The sequence below is a fragment of the Mya arenaria genome, chromosome 15 (assembly GCF_026914265.1).
Source record: "Mya arenaria isolate MELC-2E11 chromosome 15, ASM2691426v1".
In the NCBI taxonomy this organism is placed as follows: domain Eukaryota; kingdom Metazoa; phylum Mollusca; class Bivalvia; order Myida; family Myidae; genus Mya; species Mya arenaria.
This window is the reverse complement of record NC_069136.1, coordinates 24,789,497-24,814,337: the sequence shown is the minus strand read 5'-3', so window position 1 is coordinate 24,814,337 and position 24,841 is coordinate 24,789,497. Positions and strand designations below refer to the sequence as shown.

The following is a 24,841-nucleotide window of genomic DNA, read 5'->3' as shown; positions in this document are numbered from 1 at the left end:
ACATGCGACTCAACCTCACATGTGACTCAACCTCACATGTTTCACAACCTCACATGTTTCACAACCTCACATGCGACTCAACCTCACATGTTTCACAACCTCACATGCGACTCAACCTCACATGTTTCACAACCTCACATGCGACTCAACCTCACATGTTTCACAACCTCACATGTATCTCAACCTCACATGTATCTCAACCTCACAGGTGACTCAACCTCACATGTGACTCAACCTCACATGTATCTCAACCTCACATGTGACTCAACCTCACATGTGACTCAACCTCACATGTATCTCAACCTCACATGTATCTCAACCTCACATGCGACTCAACCTCACATGTGACTCAACCTCACATGTTTCTCAACCTCACATGTATCTCAACCTCACATGTATCTCAACCTCACATGTATCTCAACCTCACATGCGACTCAACCTCACATGTATCTCAACCTCACATGCGACTCAACCTCACATGTATCTCAACCTCACATGTGACTCAACCTCACATGTTTCACAACCTCACATGCGACTCAACCTCACATGTTTCACAACCTCACATGCGACTCAACTTCACATGTTTCACAACCTCACATGCGACTCAACCTCACATGTTTCACAACCTCACATGCGACTCAACCTCACATGTGACTCAACCTCACATGTATCTCAACCTCACATGTATCTCAACCTCACATCTGACTCAACCTCACATGTGACACAACCTCACATGTATCTCAACCTCACATGTGACTCAACCTCACATGTGACTCAACCTCACATGTATCTCAACCTCACATGTATCTCAACCTCACATGCGACTCAACCTCACATGTGACTCAACCACACATGTTTCTCAACCTCACATGTATCTCAACCTCACATGTATCTCAACCTCACATGTATCTCAACCTCACATGCGACTCAACCTCACATGTATCTCAACCTCACATGTGACTCAACCTCACATGTTTCACAACCTCACATGCGACTCAACCTCACATGTTTCACAACCTCACATGCGACTCAACCTCACATGTTTCACAACCTCACATGCGACTCAACCTCACATGTTTCACAACCTCACATGCGACTCAACCTCACATGTTTCACAACCTCACATGCGACTCAACCTCACATGTTTCGCAACCTCACATGCGACTCAACCTCACCTGTTTCAAAACCTCACATGCGACTCAACCTCACATGTGACTCAACCTCACATGTTTCACAACCTCACATGCGACTCAACCTCACATGTTTCACAACCTCACATGCGACTCAACCTCACATGTTTCACAACCTCACATGCGACTCAACCTCACATGTTTCACAACCTCACATGCGACTCAACCTCACATGTTTCACAACCTCACATACGACTCAACCTCACATGTTTCACAACCTCACATGCGACTCAACCTCACATGTGACTCAACCTCACATGTTTCACAACCTCACATGCGACTCAACCTCACATGTTTCAAAACCTCACATGCGACTCAACCTCACATGTGTCTCAACCTCACATGTGACTCAACCTCACATGTGACTCAACCTCACATGTATCTCAACCTCACATGTTTCACAACCTCACATGCGACTCAACCTCACATGTGTCTCAACTTTACACGTTTCTTAACTTCACATGTGTCTCAATCTTAATTTTTGTTCAACCCTACATGTTTCTCAACCTCACATGCTTCTCAACCTCACATGTGTCTCAACCTCACATGTGTTTCAACCTCTCATGTTTCACAACCTCACATGTTTTCAACCTCACATGTTTCACAACCTCACATGCGACTCAACCTCACATGTTTCGCAACCTCACATGCGACTCAACCTCACCTGTTTCAAAACCTCACATGCGACTCAACCTCACATGTGACTCAACCTCACATGTTTCACAACCTCACATGCGACTCAACCTCACATGTTTCACAACCTCACATGCGACTCAACCTCACATGTTTCACAACCTCACATGCGACTCAACCTCACATGTTTCACAACCTCACATGCGACTCAACCTCACATGTTTCACAACCTCACATACGACTCAACCTCACATGTTTCACAACCTCACATGCGACTCAACCTCACATGTGACTCAACCTCACATGTTTCACAACCTCACATGCGACTCAACCTCACATGTTTCAAAACCTCACATGCGACTCAACCTCACATGTGTCTCAACCTCACATGTGACTCAACCTCACATGTGACTCAACCTCACATGTATCTCAACCTCACATGTTTCACAACCTCACATGCGACTCAACCTCACATGTGTCTCAACTTTACACGTTTCTTAACTTCACATGTGTCTCAATCTTAATTTTTGTTCAACCCTACATGTTTCTCAACCTCACATGCTTCTCAACCTCACATGTGTCTCAACCTCACATGTGTTTCAACCTCTCATGTTTCACAACCTCACATGTTTTCAACCTAACATATATCTCAACATCACATTTTTCGTAAAATGTAACGCAATCTCACATGTGTCTTAACCCTAATTCTGTCTCAACCTCAAATGTGTCTTTACTTTTTGCCTTTGTCTAAACCTTACACTGCTCTTAATCACGCCGTTGTCTCAACATCACCTGTGTCTCAAGTAATTTAATTTTTTAATTTTATATATCCCCTGTGTACATGATGACATGTTGAAAGAGTACAAACAATATTGGAACATATGTTTAAGATTCAAGATTTATTTACAAAATATACAGAAGGCCATGGCCAAGGCGGGCAAATTATTATATTAAAGAGTGTGTTCAGATGAATCAAGGCATAGTTTAGTTCTAGTTGATTAAGACACACATGTAGACATAATGTCCGTGAGTATACTTTTCTGAGAGATTATAAATATATGTACGCGGTCAATAGTCCAATGCATTAACACTAATATGCATATAAGAAAAAATAAGTTAGCAAAAGACACAAAATCAAAACGTATTATGAAAAGAGTTATAGACAATGCAATACATGTCAATATATCGAGTGCGAAAGCGATAGATCTGCGTGCATATACATTACAAAATAAAATAAAAATGATAAAAAATAAGGATATATACCTCAACTATACCTTAGTCAAGTAAATCAATCTAATTCATGATCGTATCCATTTATTCTAAAAACAAATTGTTTAAAACCTGACGCTGTTTGTTAATTATACTCTAGTATTGTATGCTTGTACTCTCTCTGTGTGTTTGTGTGTGTGTATTCTATTTTGTGAATATAGTTTCACGGCAGCTACATCAATGGGTCTATAATGATAGTTAAATCAACAAACATCTGTAACTCCCTTCATCGTACAACCTATTCATAACAAAATTAGGGAAATGACTAAACCTGAAATCTGTGTAATATTCTTACCTGAATCAAATTAGCCATATAGACAGAAGGCATTTGTGAAAATAAAATATATATATATATATATATATATATATATATATATATATATATATATATATATATATATATATATATATATATATATATATATAGCATATTAATGGATTTTAGATTTTAGCAATCGTGAATACATTTAGTAGGGTACTTAGGATTTTCCACAACGGACATACTGTTTAATACACAGTACGTTGGAATAGCATTTGTATTGATTAACAGATCATATAATAACTATGAACGTTTTCTTGTTTTTGTTGTTTAACATTCTTTGAGGGAAGATTCTCATTTATTTAAAACAGATATGCTGTCGCAAAATTATCGTCAGAGAGGAATCGTTTTCATAAATTGAAATTTCAAATTGTGTTAAAAGTAAGACCTATTATCTGCCATATATTTAGGTTGGAACCACAGGTTGACTCTCCAGCTTGTACATTCCTAAATTCGACTTCAACACCATGGAACACTTGCTTCCCTTTATATGTTTGTCCATAGTACGTTTGTGTCCCAGTTAGCCTCTGGCGCACCGAATATATAACACCTGGGCAAATATTAACTTTATTCAAAGAGGTATATTCTCATACTTTTCGTTTTCTTTGTAAGAAAGAATAACATTCAAGGTCAATACGACCGTCTGGTCCTCAAGAATTTCCAACGCGCCAGTTAAATCTCCCTTTTCAAAGGGAAGGTAAAAGGCTACACTACAAAGTACCACATCTCTTGAAGTTTTAAAGCATATTCCGTATTCATTACCAGTGTGATACCATGTTTGTATACATTTCTCAGAAAATATCTCAACAAAGAATAGCTTTCCTGCTGTCTTTTGCCGTTGCCTTATACATGTCAGGAACTTGACTTTTTCTTTGTCCGACAAAATGTCTTCCTGCATAACGTTGTCAGCGAACGATTCTAATGTCATACGAGCAAAATCAACTAGAAGTATCAGGTCTCCAAGTTGTCGTCTGAGATACTGGTCAGTCACCTCAAGCCTTAATGTAGAAAAGGCCTGCTTCAGCCAACTCTTACATGATGCATACACATCTTCTGGCGATAGTTTTGGTGTCTCCTTTTTAGCCTCAAATAACAATCTAAGGGCTTCCGGAGAGATGTCTAAAATGCGTCAGATTCAAACACTAAGCAAGTGTGTTCTGATACGAAGAACTTGTATCGTTGAATCAAATCCTTTTCTGCGAACTTCAATGGTTGGTCAAGGATAATACAGACCTTGTCTTCTGTCATTTCATTTTCAAGAAATGTCTTGCAGCGGTTTGTCAAGGGTTGGATGTCGCATTTTTTTGCAGCGTACATCGTTGCCATGACGGAATCTTGCATTTACTGCACTTCACCCGTATACATAAACCTGACAAAAGACGTTTGGAAATAAAAGGAATCTTATCAATGGCCCTTTGAATGGGTATTGACCTTTGACATGCAGACATGGTTTTTGCACACGGACTGACGCCTTTAAATTGCAAAAAATTGTCAATTTCGTTTACAGAACCCATTTCGTGGCCAAGTTACAGTTTCAGGAGGCAAATCTAGGAATTTCAACCCAAATGTATATTTTGTATACCCTTGACCTTTGATTAGGATACAGTCATCTTAAATGCTCGTGGTGAGCATTTGTGCAAAGTGGTTGTACAATCCCACATTTCATTACCTTGTTATAACACTGATAGCCAAAAAGTGTGATTTGAACTTTGACTATATGACATGGTTCTTGCAAGTAACACACCGCCTTTTCAAGAAGTTTTGCCAATCCAAAATCACATGAATAGATTGACCAACACATCACACTGAATTGCAATTGGAACAACTCTGTCGAGTTTAATGCAAATGCAATCGACAATAAAGTAATTACAGCATTAACGCTTGCGGCATTTATAACCATTGCCACGATGCATAAGAATACAACTTTGAAGGTTTAGTACCGTTGTAAACATTTCTGGACATAATAATGTACAAACAAATAAAGGATTATCATGCTAAGACTTTAAACATATTGAATGTTTATACACACTAGCATTGAGTTAATAACTATATCGCACCTGATGACCATTCTAAGGATGGCAGCATCCACATCTACTATTTCCACGACAGCGGCTTCCGGAAGTGAGCCACAGAACATGGTGTTGAACACCGGTGAGCGGCTTGCTAGCATGAACCAATGGCACCTCACTTCCTGTTTGTCCTCTCCCGCCAGAAATGTGATGTCACATAATACGTCATCATCTAGCATATGTGCGTTCGTGACAGCGAACAAATAGTCGTGTTGCCATGTGTCAGTCATAATTGGCAGCTTTGATTTCTGCAATTAAAAAGTACAGTACCTTTAAAGGTTGTTGTTTCATATTTTGCTTTTAGCAAGAACTGTGACAGAGAATTTTAGGTTTAAGTTGAAGGATAGCAAGTATCTGTGAAACATGCATTCAATGCTCAATGTTAAATTATATCACATGCAATTAATTTGCACTTTATGCAAAAATAGAGTTATCTTACTTTATTTATTAAGTACGATAAATGGTTTAGTTCTTATATTAGTTTTCAATGAAATTCATCAAGTTGTTTCTGATAAATTGGCTTAAATATGTTCACATGCATAGCATTTACCAACATTTATAAGTCCAATAACAAACAGCCGAAATGTATATGGTATACAAAACAGAGTTATCTAACTTCATAATTTATGTATGTGGGATGGTTGTGAGATCTTATTTAAAAGTTGCATATATCAAGTAGCTACTGAGATATTGACTTTCTTCAATAATTAAGTAGTTTGGGTAGTTGGAAACACCTGTCTTAAGATGCATTGCAATACATTAAGTATTTGCTGAGATATTGACTAAATTGAAGTTACATGCACAACCTTAGCGACATTTTCCAAAAAACACAAAATGGCCATAATTTGAATTATTATATACGTCTGGATGATGGTTGAGTACTGTTGTATAAGTATAAATGCCATCCATCACATAGTTGTTGAGATATTTAACTATGTTTGCTGATATGCACAACCTTGCCAAAAGTCGATTAAAAAAGGGGAATAATTTGCATTTTATGCCAGATTGTCCCTTACTTGATTAATTCAGTGGCTCGGATAGTTTGAAACACACGTTTAAAGTTCAATGCATTGTATGATTTATTTGCTGTGAGGTTGACTTAAATGTGGTTATATGCGAAACCTTAACCAGAATAGTTAATACCATTAACAAAAGGCCATAGTTTGTATAATATTCAAAAGTAAGTTAACAAACTTGATTACAGAAGAAGGTTTGTTAACTAAGTTCTGTTGTGTAAAGTCTACGTGCAAAACATCAAGTTGTTGAAGTTAAAAGCACAGTTCGTTTTAGTGTTGTTGATAATGAATAATCCAGACAATGTGAATGAGAGCATCACATTTATTCAGAAATGAGAAACATAGATACTTGTTTACCTTTGCATTGAGCTCGCAACACTTAAGGCAATTTTGAAAGTAGGGCAAATAACTAAAATGATAATTTGATAACAAAGGGAAGCAACTTCTTACTTTTAGCACTTTTAACACTTATGCTCGTAACAAACGTTGATCAGTTTCGTTCTGCAATGATAAAATATCCTCACTGTTTAAATAAAGGCTCAATCAACATCATTATTCAGAAGTGGGATATATTTGTTTGATTTTAGGCTTAATCTTATTATAAATACTAGTTCTGTGAGGACTTCTGTGGCTACAGAAAGTATGTGACACGGAAATACGTCGTTCCCAAGGATACTCGCGTTTCCCTTTTGTGCTGAAAGGCTTAAATCTCTTAAATACAATGTAAATCATGTTGTTGAGTTTACAGTTGTGCAACTGCCGTCACAGAGAGCAACCCCCACAGTACCAGGGTACAAGAAGCACCTATTTTCTTTAATATGTGATGATTATTTCGAATGAAGCATTCTCAGACGAAAGTGCAAATATTCGGGGGCATCTTATCATTTTAAGGTAAACATTGGAGAATTGAATCGTCCCTTAAATCAGCCAACACCTTATTCTGCAAATTACGGCTACTGAAAATATTCAACAATGACCTATGGTTTCTGGTTTATTAGCATGCGACATTACCAACATCTGTGGATCGATAATACCACAAGACTTCTCATTCAATATAATACGCCGAACTTTTGGATTTAATCATTACATTGGTGATTTTTAATATCCTATTGAAAATCGATCATTGTTATAGGTTTTATTGTTTTATTATGTAGTTGAACTCGCTTGGGTATTAAATTACTGATAAACAATCAGATTGTAAATACTAGTAGTGAAATAAAGCACACATAAACAATAAGGTCGGGCGGGCATGAATGAGTACTAAACAAATTTCTTAGATCAAAGTTTAGATTCATTCATAAGTGATTATAAATGTGCATATAAACAAGTTAACATTTCTCAAGAATTTTATTTGGAATACATGTAAATATGTCTCTATTAGATATTATTTTACCATTTTTGTTAGATTATATTAGAAATACAGGAAATTTTATAACTAAGACGTAAGCTTGTCAATGATTGTTACGCAATGTCTCGGAAAGCTAAAGAGGTGGGTGGAGAAGATCTGGCTAAGCCTCTAGCTTACAGAGATAAGGAGGGCAATATCCGGTTGTACGAGCCGGGGCAGGAACCAACAATATGGGTAAGTCTCGTTACACATTCTATATAAAAAAAAAATCCGCATTATTTTGATTTTATGCATGTGTTGAAATTCGAATGGCGTAATATTTTACGATTCGTGTTCGACTGACAATGAAAGAAAATATACGCACACGTTTTTGATGTTACATTATTATAAAAAGTGTTTCTTTACCTTTGTTTATTGGAAACTGATTCATCAAAACTATTTTTTCACTGAACAAAATACTGTATTTCCGTATGTTTTTGCATTTTGTAGAAAAAGGTGGAACCTGCAACAGCCAGCAAGGACTCACTAGATAGACCGTCTTCGTTAGATTCTCAAACAGGACGAGGCTCTAGTTACACGGAACATGGAGAAACATATACCCCAACAAAACCACGGGCAACGTCCACAAACAAGCAGGTTTTGCATAATAAAATATTTCATTTGTCGCTATGATAAACTTAAGTCGATTTTCAATTTCTTTTAATTTTTCCTTGCAAATTAGTTCATATTTTTTTCATGTACAACTACCTGCCTTGCTAGTGCTTATCTATGATACTTATGATATTAATTACTTTATAATAATGAAGTCCTCAGATGTTTTCTCCTATATTTTTCGTTTAGATTTTTGGTTTATTGCATATCTAACTCACATCAGCGATGCTACTTTAAATATAGTAGGTATTGTTTTAAAATTGTTGCTTCATATCTTAATTCGCCTTTCCATTATTTTATATTTTTTTGAAAACAATAAACTTACTATTTTTAAGAGTTTCACTTCCGATGATGACCTGGTACTTCCGGTTTCTCCTGTACCGGAAGTGAAAGAACCCCGTATTCCTAGACATGTGATGATGCCGCATGACATGTCTTTCAAAAAAAATGACCAACACGCAATCAGGGTACAATAATATTGAAGTATTCTTGTTTTACCTCTTTTGTGTCCTGATGATTCTATTTGGTAGATTTTATTCTCTCTTTTATGCAGTATCTTTAAATACAATAATGAACGACACAAAAACGCGATCATGTTCGGTCAGATAATGCCTGAGACATTCAACCTAGCATACTATAATAGGTTATATATCAGTTTTTAATTAGACTGTTCCGATTCCAGGCACCTCCCGTAACCAAAGATAACTTGAAGACGCTTGTTGAGTTTCTTGTTTCTATGACGACCACGTCCGTAGAAAGGGCGCGCGCTTTCTACATCTGGATCACTCATAATATCAAGTAAGTTAAAAAAAATATGTGTTATCATTTGTTAATTGTTTATGGTTTAGTACTTATGCAATTGGGAACATAGTGTAAAACCTAGTATGCACTTGACTGGCAGGCAAATTCACAAGAGAATAGACAGAGATTTTGTTGATATCAATGTATCATTATATGAGTACATGTTGTGTAATCGCCTTGTAAAACCCATTCTCCTTTTAGAAAATTAATGTTTTACAATGAGGGAATGCCGAAAGTTGATGATATGCATATTTAATTGAAATATATGTGATTCATATTGTAGTTACGACACTTCTGGTTACTTCAACCGCGCGCCACTGAAGCCAACAGATCCGGCATCCGTGCTAGCCAACCGTCTGACCGTCTGTGAGGGCTACTGACGTCTCTTTGAAGCATTCTGCAGGTTTCGTTTATCTAATTTACAGAAGTACTAGAACATAGTGCCCATTACAAATTACTTTGTTCTATTCAATATTTCTATGACAAATTGCCCTATTCTATTCAAAGTGCCCATTACAAATTGCTCTATTCTATTCAATGTGTCCGTAACAAATTGCTCTATTATATTCAAACTGCCCATTACAAATTGCCCTATTCAATTCAAAGTGCCCATTACAAATTACTATATTATGTGCACGAAAGAAATAAGCAGATGAAAAGCATGCTATTACAAGTGTGCCTTTTTAAAATGTTTGGTCTCTGAATTTGGCATACAGTTTTCGAACAGTTTACGTATTTCACACCGTTTACGACCGTTCTGACAATAATTTACTAGATATAAAATCTGTGTTTCTTTTTCAGCGAAGTTGGTATTCCTGTAAAAATCATTTGCGGATATGCAAAGGCTTATGGTTGTCAACCCGGTGAACACGTCACAAAACACAGCCATAATGCACATGCATGGAATGCCATATATCTTGAATCCGATTTGTTCCTTGTTGATGTCACATGAGGAGCTGGCTTTGTGAAATCGAAAGAGAGGAAGTACATTGCACGATTTAATAATGCATACTTTTTAACTGACCCGGAGGTTTTTGTGACTGACAATTTTCCTTGCGCAGTAACGAGCTACGAAAAATATGAGAGTGGAAAGGAATGGCAGCTTTTGGAAAAGGCACTTTCATTGGAGGAATTCTGCAGTCGTGTTAATTTTGACCAACATGGAAAAGAATGGTATATCAGCGCGATGTCACACCAAAGGTGTATAGTTTATAATATTGAGTACGAAATAGACCTGAAGTTCGAAGACACATATGAAGAATTAAGAGACTTCATCGGGTTTCTGTATGAAAACGAGACAAAAATAGACAATTTTGTGTATACATTTAGGCCAACCGAAAAGCATTTCAATGTTCATGTGTCTATGCCACATGTTGGCGCCTTCAGATTACAACTATATGGCCGCCGAATAAAGGATGGTCCGAACGCGGATTTCCGACCAATTGTTAAATATATTTTGCAATGTACCAAATCATTAGAAGAACCGATACCTTATCCAACCTACCATTCCTTATACGGTCCGATGAAGAATTTAGAAAACTTTGGTGTTGAGAACGTTGACGATAAAGTTTACCATGAATCGGAAAATGGAGAGATCATATTTTCTTTGAAGCCAGCTCAACTCTTTGATATTTTCCCTCGTTTGCATTTTCATGATCACACTATTGCTATAAAAGGATTCTGTTTTGTTGACTATTCAGATTGCGGTCAATATATAAATGTTATTGTGCGTATGAGATACGAGGGTCATTATAAGTTGATTTTATTTGGAAAGAAAGAGAAATCTTTAAACTATACACCATTCACAACTTACTTAATCAAATGCACGAAGGCTTGCAAAGACGGGATATTTCCCGAAGCCCATGAATATGCTTTGAAGTACAAATGTTGTCTTCTTGAGCCTCTGAGTATGCATCATCCTCCAAAATCTGATGTCTTCTTTTGTATAAAATCATTGTGTTTGAAGTCTGTGAGGTACGTCAAAAATGTTTTTACACAAAGCAATGACGGCAGTTTCGAATTCACTATTCGGACTCCCTCGGAGGATTTGAAAGTTGTTATTGATGGATGTGGCAGTGATGGGGTTTTCCACTCCTTGTATTCATACACAACCGTTATACTCATTGACTTCTAAAAGAACTTGAACAGGACATACATTTTTCAAATTAAAAGAATTCCTGTAGTTAAACACATTTTGGTTTTATTTGTGATGTGTTAAGGAGAATCTAAGGTGAGTTTTGAAAGGAAACCAGTCACAAACTCGTAGCCTTAAGCTATAACTATGTTTCCTTTTGAAGTAGGCGAATGTAAATAAAGAATTCGATGGGAACTTGTGGACAACACAGGAGCCAAAAGTTTAAAGATGACCCTGTATGCAGAAGGATAAGTCTTACACTTAATTTATGAATGTTTAATTCAGTGAAGAGTAGTTGATCATATTTCATGCAGGATAATAAAGTGTGGTTTTGTCTTGTGCCCATTATGTATTAATAATTCGTGTCTTATGTACTATTAGATACTTGAAGTAAACGCAAAATCAGCATATGTTTTTTTCCTTTAGAAATCGGTCCTAGTACATTCTTATGTAGTTATTATCATGCGGCATATACACTAGGTTTGTTTAGAAAATGAGTGATGTCATACCAAAGTTACCAGACCTACGACTATGGTTTGAACTAATGCAAAGTGAACTACGCCATTCTGATTTGACTTAACACCAGTAGTAGTTACAATTTGACTTAACACATCTATCAGTTACAATTTGACTTCATATGCCTAGCAGTTATAATCTGACTTGTCAAATGGCACACATATCAACTATTAACCAGACATTCTACACAAGTTATACAAGACAGTCAACAAACGTGCCACTCGTATCAATGATCGTATCTATTAATCACTGTCTCAGGTCAGTTGATCTTGTCAGTAACATACAAGAACAACTTTAACAGTGGGGGCCCTTATCAACGATCCGTTTTTACAATCACATTTTCGACACAGTTATCCTGGGTACCAATATCGAAATAGAATATATGAATGGAGACGTAAGACAGAGAACTATCAGGATTGCATCACGTTTTGGATTACCATAGTAACGGGCTAAAATATATGATCTAACGATACTGTGTTGAACGTTGGTTGATTAGATTGCCTCAGTAGTTTGTGATTTTTGTTCCCCGGTTCCCTGATTAGATGGCCTCAGTAGTTTGGGATAGTTGTTCCCCGGTCCCCTGATTAGATGGCCTCAGTAGTTTGTGATATTTGACCCCCGGTGTCCCTGATAAGATGGCCTCAGTAGTTTGTGATAGTTGTTCCCCAGTCCCCTAGTTAGATAATCTCAAAATCTTGTGATATTTGTTTCCCGGTCCCCGGATAAGATGGCCTCAGTATTTTGTGCTATTTGTTCCCCGGTGCCCTGATTAAATGGCCTAAGTATTTTGTGATATTGGTTCCCCGTAGCACCTGATTAGATGGTCTCAGTAGTTTGTGATATCTGTTCCCCGGTCCCCTAATAAGATGGCCTCAGAAGTTTGTGACATTCATTCCCCTGTCTCCTGATTAGATGGCCTCAGTAGTTTGTGATATTTGTTTCCGGTCCCCACTAGCGGATTTAGAGGGGGGCGCATCCGGCGCGCGCCCCCTCTAAAATCGTCAAAGTTTACTTTTTATGTCAATTTAGGAGATAAAAATTAATAAAATACGCCCATAATGCATCATTTCCAACTACAAATTGTTATTTTTTCTTGATTGCTTAACCCCCAATCCATATGCAAACAGTTTATGCCATACACTTTCGGTTCAGAGGGAGGGGTGCATGTCAAAAGGTTGCGCCCCTAAGCTACGCCCCCTCTAACGTTGATTCCTGGATCCGCCCCTGGTCCCTGATTAGATGGCCTCAGTAGTTAATGATATTTGTTCCCCGGTTCCCTGATTAGATGACCTCAGTAGTTCGTGTTATTTGTTCCCCGGTCCCCTGATTAAATGGCCACAGTAGTATGTGATATCTGTTCCTCGGTCCCCTGATTACAGGGCCTCAGTAGTTCGTGATTTTTCTCCCCGAGTTCCTGTTCCTCAACGAAGAAGAAGAATTGCAGAATTTACTTTCTGTTCATTGCAATTCAGATGTCGCGTATATCGTCTGGATTAAGCATACTGACATGCTGACAATATCACTGATGAACATGTTCTTCGCAAGTCTCTAATTATTGAACGTACATGGGTGCGCATAAAGCCACTGACTCCAAAGCAACCATTTTCCATACCAAAAATAGAGTTTTATTAAAGGAACTTTATGGAGTAAAAGAAGAACTAATTCATACATTACATGTTCTCATTTATATCCGAGAAAAAAGCAGATACATTTTCGTGTAAAGTAAACGTTTCATCCCACTCTGTACTAGGTTAGGCATGAAATATCAACCATTGTCAGTAATGAAACATTTTTAAGACACTGAAATTAGATTATATAAAACCTTATCGATTATTACTTTCAAGAATATATCATGTTATCATGCATACAAATTTTAATAACATTTTATCATGTTTACAGCTCTATATAACATTTCATCATACATTCAACTTTATATAACATTTCATAATGTCTACAGCTCTATATAACATTTCACCATACATTCAGTTCTATCTAACACGTGCAACATTTACAATCTGACTAAGACAGAAAACGGCTTCTAAAATAAGACATTAAAGATCCGTGAAAGAGACCTTACACGCCCTAATAGTTCGAAGAAATAAAATAACACTTCACATACACACTATAAGCGATTCTCGAACATTCCCTTAAAACCTAAACTTGCAACATTTGTAAGTTCAAAATCAATTAAAAAATATTTTTTTTTAAAAAAGCTCTCAGCTTTCACAGTTAAAAGAATGACTATGTTTGTATATGCTACCAAGTCATTTCCATTCAATTCAGTTAAAAACCTCGCCAAGTATTGCAGGCTCTGCGTGATATCTTCGGTGATTGTGTGTCATCATGCCCACGGTTCTTCACTGTTCTGGAACAAGAGGATGCACATCTTACTTTCATTGTATCGTTTTTAATTGCTAACTAATAACGATGTTGTTAAGGCACACGGTAGTAATCACGGTAACCGTAATATTAGATAATTAAGTGTAAGTATGTATGTATGTATGTGTGCGAGCGTGCGTGCGTGCGTGCGTGAGTGCGTGCGTGCGTGCGTGCGTGCGTGCGTGCGTGTATGTATGTATGTTTGCGTGCGTGCGTGCGTGCGTGCGTGCGTGCGTGCGTGCGTGCGTGCGTGCGTGCGTGCGTGCGTGCGTGCGTGCGTGTGTGTATGTGGTATGTATGCATGCATTCATGCGTAGTTCACACTGTAATTGCTCAGTTGAAATTTCAATTCTTGCATCATGTTGTTAAACAGTTATTTCAGTTTTTTGCGAAACTGTAACCAAAGCAATGCCCTAATTACCTTTAGAAATACACCGGAGTCCTCGTTTCCAGGGCTATACTCGTAAACATCAACCGCCTGATTTTCCGTTCTGTCCAAACGAGGCTGTTTCAGTTCCGTCTGTGTACTAGTTGTCGTACACTGGAGTTCAGTCTGCTTTTCAGCTGAACTGTGATTTCCCTCTTTTTTGTTCATAAGTACAAACAACGACGAAGGCTGTATTTTAACAGATACATCATTGCAAAAAAAGTTTACAATGTGTGATATGCGGCTACAGCAAGGCTTATTTCGTTGTTTCTTGCTATGTTCATTGCAAACGAAATCACAAAATATTTCAACTCCTTCGACATCAAAACCCTTCTCTTTTAGACTACAGCATATCATCTCTAACGTATGGCTTTCAACATCCTTCAAATAAATCTTAGCGTTAAATATGTTTATATCACAATCGTGAGCACAACTATTTTTAAGATCATCGAAACAACGCCTAATACAATCAAGTCGAATGCTGAAATGTCCGGAACGTTTCAGTTCCCTTCTATCCAATCTTGACAAAACAAGACCTACAGAATCAACAATATCTTTGTCGTTCAACTCTAAATAATGCTGAACTGGTTCTAACTGTTTTATGATCGACATCAACTTATAAAGGCCCAACTTCTCTGCTGCTTTGAACAATTTCAATATTCGTCTTTTCGAAAACCCCTTTTCTCCGGCACGACAAATTTGTGGATGCAGATTGTAGCGCAAAAAATCCATGATCTCTTGGAACGACTCCTTATCCACGTCTATATAGAAGGTTCCGTCAGGAAGTTTTCTTAAAGGTGAGTGCCCTTCAAACATTGCAGCCAGAGTGCTGCCCTTCTCTTTTGTAAGCAAAGCCAAAGGAACTGTAAAAAATCCGCCTTCACCAGTTGAAATTGAAACTATTTCTGGAAACTGAAAAGAATCATTGATTGGAAATGAAATAATAGGATGAAATATATATATGAGGGTAGTATTACAATTTCCTATACATTCATATTTAGGATATTTATAAGCGAACGCAGACTTTGACAACCATATATATTCTTAAAAATATCTTCACTATAACCCGAGACAAAATGGAGCATTTGATTCTTATAAAAATTATCTCCACTAAATTTTAGAGAATTGTTTAGAGTTATTTGCCAACAACAGAAATATTTATATAGGATTGATGACGTCATTCCCTGAATAAAAAACATCTCTGATTTTTTGTTGTTTTAATACACTTTATATTTGTCAAAAAACACACATAAAAACACACAAAACTAGCTCAATTCGATAGTCCCTGTCAGGTTTTCCTTTTTCTACCGGCTGTATATCAAGCGAAAATTTAAGCAAGTTTAACCAAAAAATTGCACCCCACCCCCCAAAAAATAAAAAAAAATAAAAAAAAATAAAAAAAATCCGTCCACCACCCGTTTCCTTTAAGACAGACGTCGATGCTTTTATTCCGACAGATAACAGATAAATGAGGCAATGACAGGAAGTTGATGTTATTGCAAGAAAACTGAAATTTTTGCAGTCTCCAATGTGTTCTCAAGGTAAAAAATCACGTCAACCTTTCATAACAACAATATTTTTATGTACATAATTTGTATAATAACGGAAGTAACTTTGACATTTATCGACTATGTGGGTACATTGTTAAGGAGAATAACATCAGGAGATGCTTATTTCAGTTGATGTCATTTAAAAATATTTGTCAAACAAGAGGCTTTAATTTTAGCGCACCTCATTAATGGGACAAATCAACTAAAATCTTTACTAACAAATGATACATCGATGCTCTAATTAAATGTTTACATACCATGAACGTCAGCGATAAGCTAAAACTAACGAAATGTTCACTATCCAAGTATGCATCGATAAGCTAAAACTACATATTTTTTACATGTCACAGCTAAAACTACTTATTTTTTACATACCACAGCTAACACTACTTATTTTTTCATACCACAGCTAAAACTACTTATTTTTTACATACCACAGACTTCATCGATGAGCTAAAACTACTTGTTTTTTACATACCACAGCTAAAACTACTTATTTTTTACATACCACAGCTAAAACTACTTGTTTTTTACATACCACAGCTAAAACTACTTATTTTTTACAAACCACAGCTAAAACTACTTGTTTTTTACATACCACAGCTAAAACTACTTATTTTTTACATACCACAGCTAAAACTACTTGTTTTTTTCATACCACAGCTAAAACTACTTATTTTTTACATACCACAGACTTCATCGATGAGCTACAGCTACTTATTGTTTACATACCACAGACTTCATCAATGAGCTAAAGGTACTTAATTTTTACATACCACAGACTTCATCAATGAGCTAAAGGTACTTAATTTTTACATACCACAGACTTCATCAATGAGCTAAAGCTACTTATTGTTTACATACCACAGACTTCATAAATGAGCTAAAACTACTTATTTTTTACATACCACAGACTTCATCAATGAGCTAAAGGTACTTAATTTTTACATACCACAGACTTCATCAATGAGCTAAAGCTACTTATTGTTTACATACCACAGACTTCATCAATGAGCTAAAGGTACTTAATTTTTACATACCACAGACTTCATCAATGAGCTAAAGGTACTTAATTTTTACATACCACAGACTTCATCGATAAGCTAAAGCTACTTATTTTTTACATACCACAGACTTCATCAATGAGCGAAAACTACTTATTTTTACATACCACATACTTCATCAATGAGCTAAAGGTACTTAATTTTTACATACCACAGACTTCATCAATGAGCTAAAGCTACTTATTTTTTACATACCACAGACTTCATCAATGAGCTAAAACTACTTATTTTTTACATACCACAGACTTCATCGATGAGCTAAAACTACTTATTTTTTACATACCACATACTTCATCAATGAGCGAAAAGTACTTATTTTTTACATACCACATACTTCATCGATGAGCGAAAAGTACTTATTTTTTTCATACCACATACTTCATCAATGAGCGAAAAGTACTTATTTTTTACATACCACATACTTCATCGATGAGCGAAAAGTACTTATTTTTTACATACCACATACTTCATCAATGAGCGAAAAGTACTTATTTTTTACATACCACATACTTCATCGATGAGCGAAAAGTACTTATTTCTTTTACATACCACGGACGTCATCGTTGAGCTAAAATTTCTTAAATGTAAAATTACCTCGGACGCTGGCGCTGAGTTAAAACTAACAAAACGTTCACTTAACGGATTGCATCGATGAGCTAAAACAACTTAGACTTTTACATACCAGGGATGTCATCGATGAGCTAAAACTACCAAATATTCACTTACCAAATGTGCATCGATAAGCTAAAAGTCCAAAATGTTCACTTACCACGGATGTCACCGATGAGCTAAAACTAACAAATGTTTACGTACCAAGGGTGCCTCGATGAGCTAAAACTACTTATTTTTTACATACTACGGACGTCAATGATGAGCTTAACCCTACCATAATTTAGTTACAGCGAAAGTCCTCGATGAAGTAAAACTGTCAAATGTTTGCTTACCACGGACGTCATTGATGGATAAAATGTCAATATATGTACTTACCAGACGTCGTCGGGGAGCCAAAACTTCTAAAAGATTGACACTTCAATAACGTTGTCGATGTGCCCAAACCTCTAACTGGTTCCTTTGTGCAGATTTGCCGAAACATCAAAAAAATAACTTACCACGGACGTTGTCGATGAACCCAAACTTCCAAAAGGTTGACTTTCCGCTGTCGTCGACAATGTGCCAAAACTGCTTACAGGGATCATCATCGAACTCGAACCTAATGATTTATCATCCGTAGACGTGGCCAACGAACCAAAGACAAATGGTTTACTCTCTACGGGCTTCCTCGACGATTCAAAGAATGATGCTTTACTTTCCACAGATAAAGTCGTCGTGCCAAATGGTAATCGTTTACTTTCTGTAACCGTCCTCCAAGAGCTTGACGCTTTACTTTCCGCTGATGTGTTCAATGTATCTAAGAGTGATGGTTTACTTTCCGTTGATGTGTTCAATGTACCAAAGATTGATGGTTTACTTTCCGTTGATGTGTTCAATGTACCTAAGAGTGATGGTTTACTTTCCGTTGATGTGTTCAATGTACCTAAGAGTGATGGTTTACTTTCCGCTGATGTGTTCAATGTACCTAAGAGTGATGGTTTACTTTCCGTTGATGTGTTCAATGTACCAAAGGCTGATGGTTTACTTTCCGCTGACGAATTCAACGCACCAAAGGCTGATGGTCCACTATCTGCTAACGAATTCAACGCCCCAAGGGCTGGTGGTTTACTTTCCGCTGACGAATTATACGTACCAAAAAGTGATGGTTTACTTTCTTCTGATGTGTTCAATGTACCAAAGAGCAATGGTTTACTTTCCGCTGACGAATTCATCGCACCAAAGGCTGATGTTCTACTATCCGCTGACGAATTCAACGCACCAAATGCTAATGGCTTACTATCTGCTGACGAATTCATCGTACCAAAAGCTGATGGTTTACTATCCGCTGACGAATTCAACGCACCAAAGGCTGATGGTTTACTATCCGCTGACAAATTCAACTCACCAACGAGTGATGGTTGACTGTCCGCTGAGGAATTCAACACACCAAGGGCTGAGGTTTTACTTTCCTCTGATGTAGTCGAAGCTCCAAAGGCTGATGAAATACTTTCCGTATTCGTCAATGAACAGGAACCAAGCGATGAGATGAAGGGTTTAGTTTGTGCGGACATCATTGGTGTATTTAACGTAGACATATTATCGTCTGAAAACATTGATGAGACCTATCATATACATATTCTTAAACTACTATAACACTTATAGGACTTTCTTATTGCTTGACACCAAATTGTAGTATTTATTACGTAAGCAATTAACAATATAACTCTTCAGAGAAAGGTTGATATGTGCAAAGTGCAAACACTCCGGCGAACATAATCAGCATTGATCGTGAAATCCGTTTTAAATTTAGGGCATTTCTTTTATATCCAATTAAATGTTGACGACTACAAAGAAAAGGTCTGAACAATTAAAGACGTTACTTGCGTTGTGCAAGTTTTGTTAATCTTTGTTTGACTTTTATTGATGATTTGCAATATTTGGATCCCAATCCATACTTTAAGCAGGGCTTTTTCCAGATATTTTCCCATAAAGGAAGTTCTTACTTCACAAATTTACAAATTAAAAAAATATATTCGGCGCAAATTTGGTTGTTTATCTTTTAAGGTAACATAAGAAGAATGCCGTATAACGTTTTCCAATAGTTCTGTTCCAACGTCCCCGCGTAGCGTTCATTTATATTCGGCCTCGCGGAAAAAGCCGGAAATAGTCAAGTTTCACCCTTTCAGTTATACCGTGTTTATTTGAGATGATCAATTTTCAGGGGTGAAATATATATATAATAAAATGAAGTAGGAAACGTTTCTTGTATAAATTAACTGAAATAGCCCAGCTTCGAAGCAAATAATCAGTTTGTCACATATTTTCGCGACTCCGCTGATGGTTTAAGTATTAAACATTTATCAAGCCTATTCGCGAATATGTTATCACACCATATCCAAATATTATAATACACTTTTTTTACGCACATCTAAAAAAAAGATTTGCTGTTTTTCTTCATTTTTGTCTTCTGTTTGCAGTAAAACAGAATCTGCTGTGTTCCTGAAAGCCATACAGCGTGCTATAATGAAATGGCAAATGACTAACATTTAAGCGGAAAGGACCTTAAGTATTGCAGCTGAAATGATTCATATGGAAAGAGCAAATCATAAATTTGAAAACTTTTACATGTGATTTAATTGTCACCTTTGGTTGCATCAATCAGATTATGATTTGTACTCCATTGAATAAATGTTATTCGAGGATCCAGTTTTATCTTGTCCATATATTGCTTTCAATTATTTCCATAGATTTAGAATCAACTCTATGAGGAATAAAACTAATCTCTATCTCTCTCTTGCCATTGCATCATGTTTAAAAAGAGAAGTCACCGACATGATTTCTGCCTCATTAAGATGATGTTTATTAATTTAAAGCGAAAACATTTAAGACTTAATGCTAGAAGTAGACTCACGTAAGATATATGCCTGTTCTTTTGTAAAAAAAGTTTCATATGGATATCTTGACATGTACTGTTCAATAGTTGTCTTCAATACTCATATTTGGAATTTTCCAATTTGAGGTATTTACGCGCTTAAATTTCCCAATTTGCAGAATTTCACGCGTTTAAATTTCCCAAAATAAAAAGGCTAGCCCTCTTCAATTTTTTGTTGAAAAAACCCTGACTTATATTATTATAGTATTCATTACGTGAGCAATTATCAATATAGCTCTTTTCATTCAGAGAAATGTGCTAAAGTGTTCAAACATAATCAGCATTGATCGGGAAATTCGTTTCGAATTTATCGCGAGCACTTGCATTACTTTTTATACAATTAAATGTCGACGACTTCAAAGAAAATATTTGCACAATTATAGACATTTCCTGTGTTGTGCAAGTTTTTTTTTAATCTTAGTGTGACTTTTATTGATGCAATATTTGGATTCCGATTTTTTTTATTTTTTTTTTAGTTTTTCATTATTTATTTTTTCATACTGACTATAAAAACGGTAGGGTCGGCGCCTATTCCGTAGGTAGGGTCGGGTTACCCGAACCAAATGTATTTATTTAGGCCGAAAACGATGCTCAGTCTCTAAGTAAAAGTAAACATATATCCGGGTTATAAGTACTGCGTTTTGAACCGGGAGGTTGTATTCGACTCGAGTGGGAGTTGGCAGATTTGTTTTTCACGAGGCGCCAGCTGAGAGAAATCAAAACAAGATTCCAATACGACATTCCGGTTCAAATCGCCGTATTACAAACCCTTTCATTGTATACATGGCTGGTGAAATCAGGTAAAAGAAACATATTTTGATAATAAATGTCATATTTTGTTTAAAGACGTCACTTTAAAATCTCGTAATGACACGCGTATGATGTGACGTCAGCAGAGTGGAATACGGCCTTATAGCACTTGAATGTACTTATACTTATTTTGCGATATGTATTGCTTGTGGATTTAGGTATGTAATAAAAACATATATCTGGTCGATTGCTTATTAAGGCGAAATCAGAGTAACCTACCTCTAAAGTAAGATGCTGGTATTGTCGCAATGCAGTAAAACAGTAGAATCTTGTCTTAATGACAGTCGGCATGCGATACGGCCGAATATCAGTGTCCTCACCAGATGGTGGTACGAGTCAAATGCCTATTGTTGAAGCAATGCACGTATTACAAACCAACTGAAAATTAGTTAACATATATTGTTAGATATACACCGAGTTATAGATATTTTCAGCGTAGAATTTACTGTGTTTGGACGAACAGTCTACAATGAACATCATCATCACCACCTTTAACAACAACAACAACACCGACATCATCACCACCACCACCATCATAAGCAGCAGCACCACCACCACCACCAGCATCAACATCAGCATCGGCATCGTCACCTAAACCACCACCACCACTACCATCGACAATACTTTTACCACCAAACCACCACCATCATCATCATTTCATCACACTTAACATCATCATCAGCAGCAGAAGCATCATCATCATCATCATCATCATCATCAATCCCTCCATCTTCACCATCATCACCACAACAGCCATCACCAGCATTATCATAATAATCATCATCAGCAGCAGCGGCAGCAGCAGCAAGATGCATCGTCACCATCATCATTACATCCACCATCACCATCATCATCATCATCATCATCATCATCATCGTCATCATCGACTTTCATCAAAATATATGTCTTAAATTAATCATGATCACCATCAGTATATGTAATAACAATTTAAGCGTATTTCATCCCCATCAGCGATAAAGTGCACTTTTCATGTACAGTGTACACCAAATATATCATGAAAGAGAGGTTTTTCGTCATTATTTCAAAATATTTATGGGTGAAGTATTGTAATGCCGTTAGGTTTCAACCCTCAATATATAAAATTAAAACATCTTAAGATAAAGTTATATAGTTGTAATGTGTAGCGAATTAGGTTACTTACCTATTCACGTACGATAAACGGATAATGCCGCTATTGTGAAATGCCTTGATTTAAACTCTAGCTAGTTTTATATGATCCTACGATATTTACACATAATTACAGATCTTCTGAACAGTAAATTAGCGGTTTTAATTCCCATCTAAACCTTTAAAATTAATAAAATAAGAAAACTTAAAAAGTACCTGGTATCGACTTATCATATGTTACGTGCTTAACCAGTTTATTAAAAAGAAAGAAAACACTTAAACACTGTCCTATACTTCCGTGTTCTCTCAAGTTAAGAAGATTAAACGGAAATAAAGATACGAGTATATCATTTTTCAAAAATGCAATATCGATCACTCTTTTCAGGTTATTTACTTTCGCTTTCGGTTTATTTTCCGAGTATAGCGACACAGACAACAGTTATCCTCGAAAGAAATACTTAAAAGTAAATAGCTTTTAGTATTTTCCAAACTTTATTTCGAAAACACATCCACTCTATTAACACCTCTCTTGATCTTTTCAAATAACTAAGTCAACCGCATGTGAAGACTTTTTAAACTCATGTTATCTATTTAAACTATGACTATCAAGATCCTACATGTATATCTTATTGTTAAGAGTACAATAATTATTTACGAGCTGAATTTTGTTTTATATTATTTACCAATTCATCAATAACAACAAAACTTAACGTACTGAAGAAACGATTCCAAAAGAATTTTACTGCTGTTTGTAGTTTATATGCATGAACATGCAGCATGTGTTTAAGCAATGCTTGCATTTCATGTCAAACGAACACATGACAATAAGTAGGATTTTTACTGATTCCAAACATACACCAGTACCACATACCTGTGAATAAGATGACAAGTACCCAAATCAGACTTCCGATATCTATTGTCCAAGGTTAAATGACAACCTGGACTGGGAAGTCATGGGTTTAAATACTAAATTTGAGACTGAGATGCCAACAACTGACATTGTCATCTTAAAGAGTTTTACTCAGCTTAGAATTAAGAGTTTCCTTTAGATAATCTTTGTTTCTTTGATCTAATATATGCTTATCACAACTTGTCTGGCTTGCATAGGTGTTTAAGCCTAATTCTTATGATAGAACAAAAAAAGGTGCTAAAATGTAGTGACAACAGTCAAAAATAAGAATTAAGTGTTTGCTTAAGAAATTACTGAAGTTATGCAAGTTGCAAATATGATGACAAAAATACAAAATATAATATATAATGTTTATAATATCAAGTTATGATATTGTAAGTTATCTGAGTCAATTCTATATCAATAGACAATCATTTCTATACTAAATATGATAAGTCAATTTTAAGTTTAAAATACTTATTATGGCAAACTCATTTATAGAGAGCGCTTACACTGCATGTTATGGAACACATAAGGAAACAAGTCAACGTCCAACACCCAATCTGGTTTCTGGTTTCTAAATAACGAAACTCAATTGACACTTGATATTTTAGTGTATGAATACATAAAGAGCATGCGTTTTTAGGCTGTAGGCCGCTAGGCCTGCAGACTTTTATAACCGTATCTCGGAAATCGCATCGGCAGATTGACATAACATTTTTAACTTTTAGCGAATTAATGCGCGCACGGGCGTATCAACCCCATTGCGGTTAGAACTGCGGTGGTCACCAACCTAACTAACATTAACGTTTACATCGAAAATACCTAGTAAGCAATCTGCTCTAATTGCTACGGACTGCGATCTGCATATTTATTAGCTTGCTATAAATAGCGCTGTAATGAGTCTTCAGGCTATGTTATGCGGTTAATATAGTTTGAAAAAGCTGCGTTTTGCGTAATATAACGCAATTGATATATATTTTGAAAACGGCGAGTTACCGAACGCAATAAAGAAAAGCAGAATCCGCAAATAGTTGCAAAATGAACGCGTACTGAATCAAATAAATACATGTATTGTATACCTTTGTTTAGATTTTGCTTCGGCCGAGGACCGATAATATCTAC

The 24,841-nt window shown here is 36.3% G+C and overlaps 3 protein-coding genes across 3 annotated transcripts; 2 read left to right on the top strand and 1 right to left on the bottom strand.

Moving 5' to 3' along the window:
- Window positions 1-7,755: 7,755 nt before the first annotated feature.
- On the top strand, window positions 7,756-10,229 carry LOC128219094 (uncharacterized). Its single transcript, XM_052926917.1, has 6 exons — window positions 7,756-8,078; window positions 8,334-8,480; window positions 8,831-8,962; window positions 9,178-9,293; window positions 9,580-9,699; window positions 10,098-10,229. The coding sequence occupies exons 1-5, from the start codon at window positions 7,965-7,967 to the stop codon at window positions 9,674-9,676; spliced, it is 606 nt and encodes a 201-aa protein (XP_052782877.1). The 5' UTR covers window positions 7,756-7,964; the 3' UTR covers window positions 9,677-9,699; window positions 10,098-10,229.
- A 237-nt stretch (window positions 10,230-10,466) lies between these two features.
- Window positions 10,467-11,838, top strand: LOC128219093 (uncharacterized). The gene has a single exon (XM_052926916.1). It carries the CDS (start codon window positions 10,483-10,485, stop codon window positions 11,428-11,430), a length of 948 nt encoding a protein of 315 aa, XP_052782876.1. The 5' UTR covers window positions 10,467-10,482; the 3' UTR covers window positions 11,431-11,838.
- Window positions 11,839-13,612: 1,774 nt separating this feature from the next.
- LOC128219092 (uncharacterized) lies at window positions 13,613-23,037 on the bottom strand. The gene is made up of 5 exons (XM_052926915.1): window positions 22,862-23,037; window positions 21,919-22,077; window positions 18,476-19,560; window positions 14,747-15,664; window positions 13,613-14,311 (listed from the first exon to the last, which is right to left on the bottom strand). The coding sequence occupies exons 3-5, from the start codon at window positions 19,550-19,552 to the stop codon at window positions 14,288-14,290; spliced, it is 2,019 nt and encodes a 672-aa protein (XP_052782875.1). The 5' UTR covers window positions 19,553-19,560; window positions 21,919-22,077; window positions 22,862-23,037; the 3' UTR covers window positions 13,613-14,287.
- Between the last annotated feature and the right edge of the window lie 1,804 nt (window positions 23,038-24,841).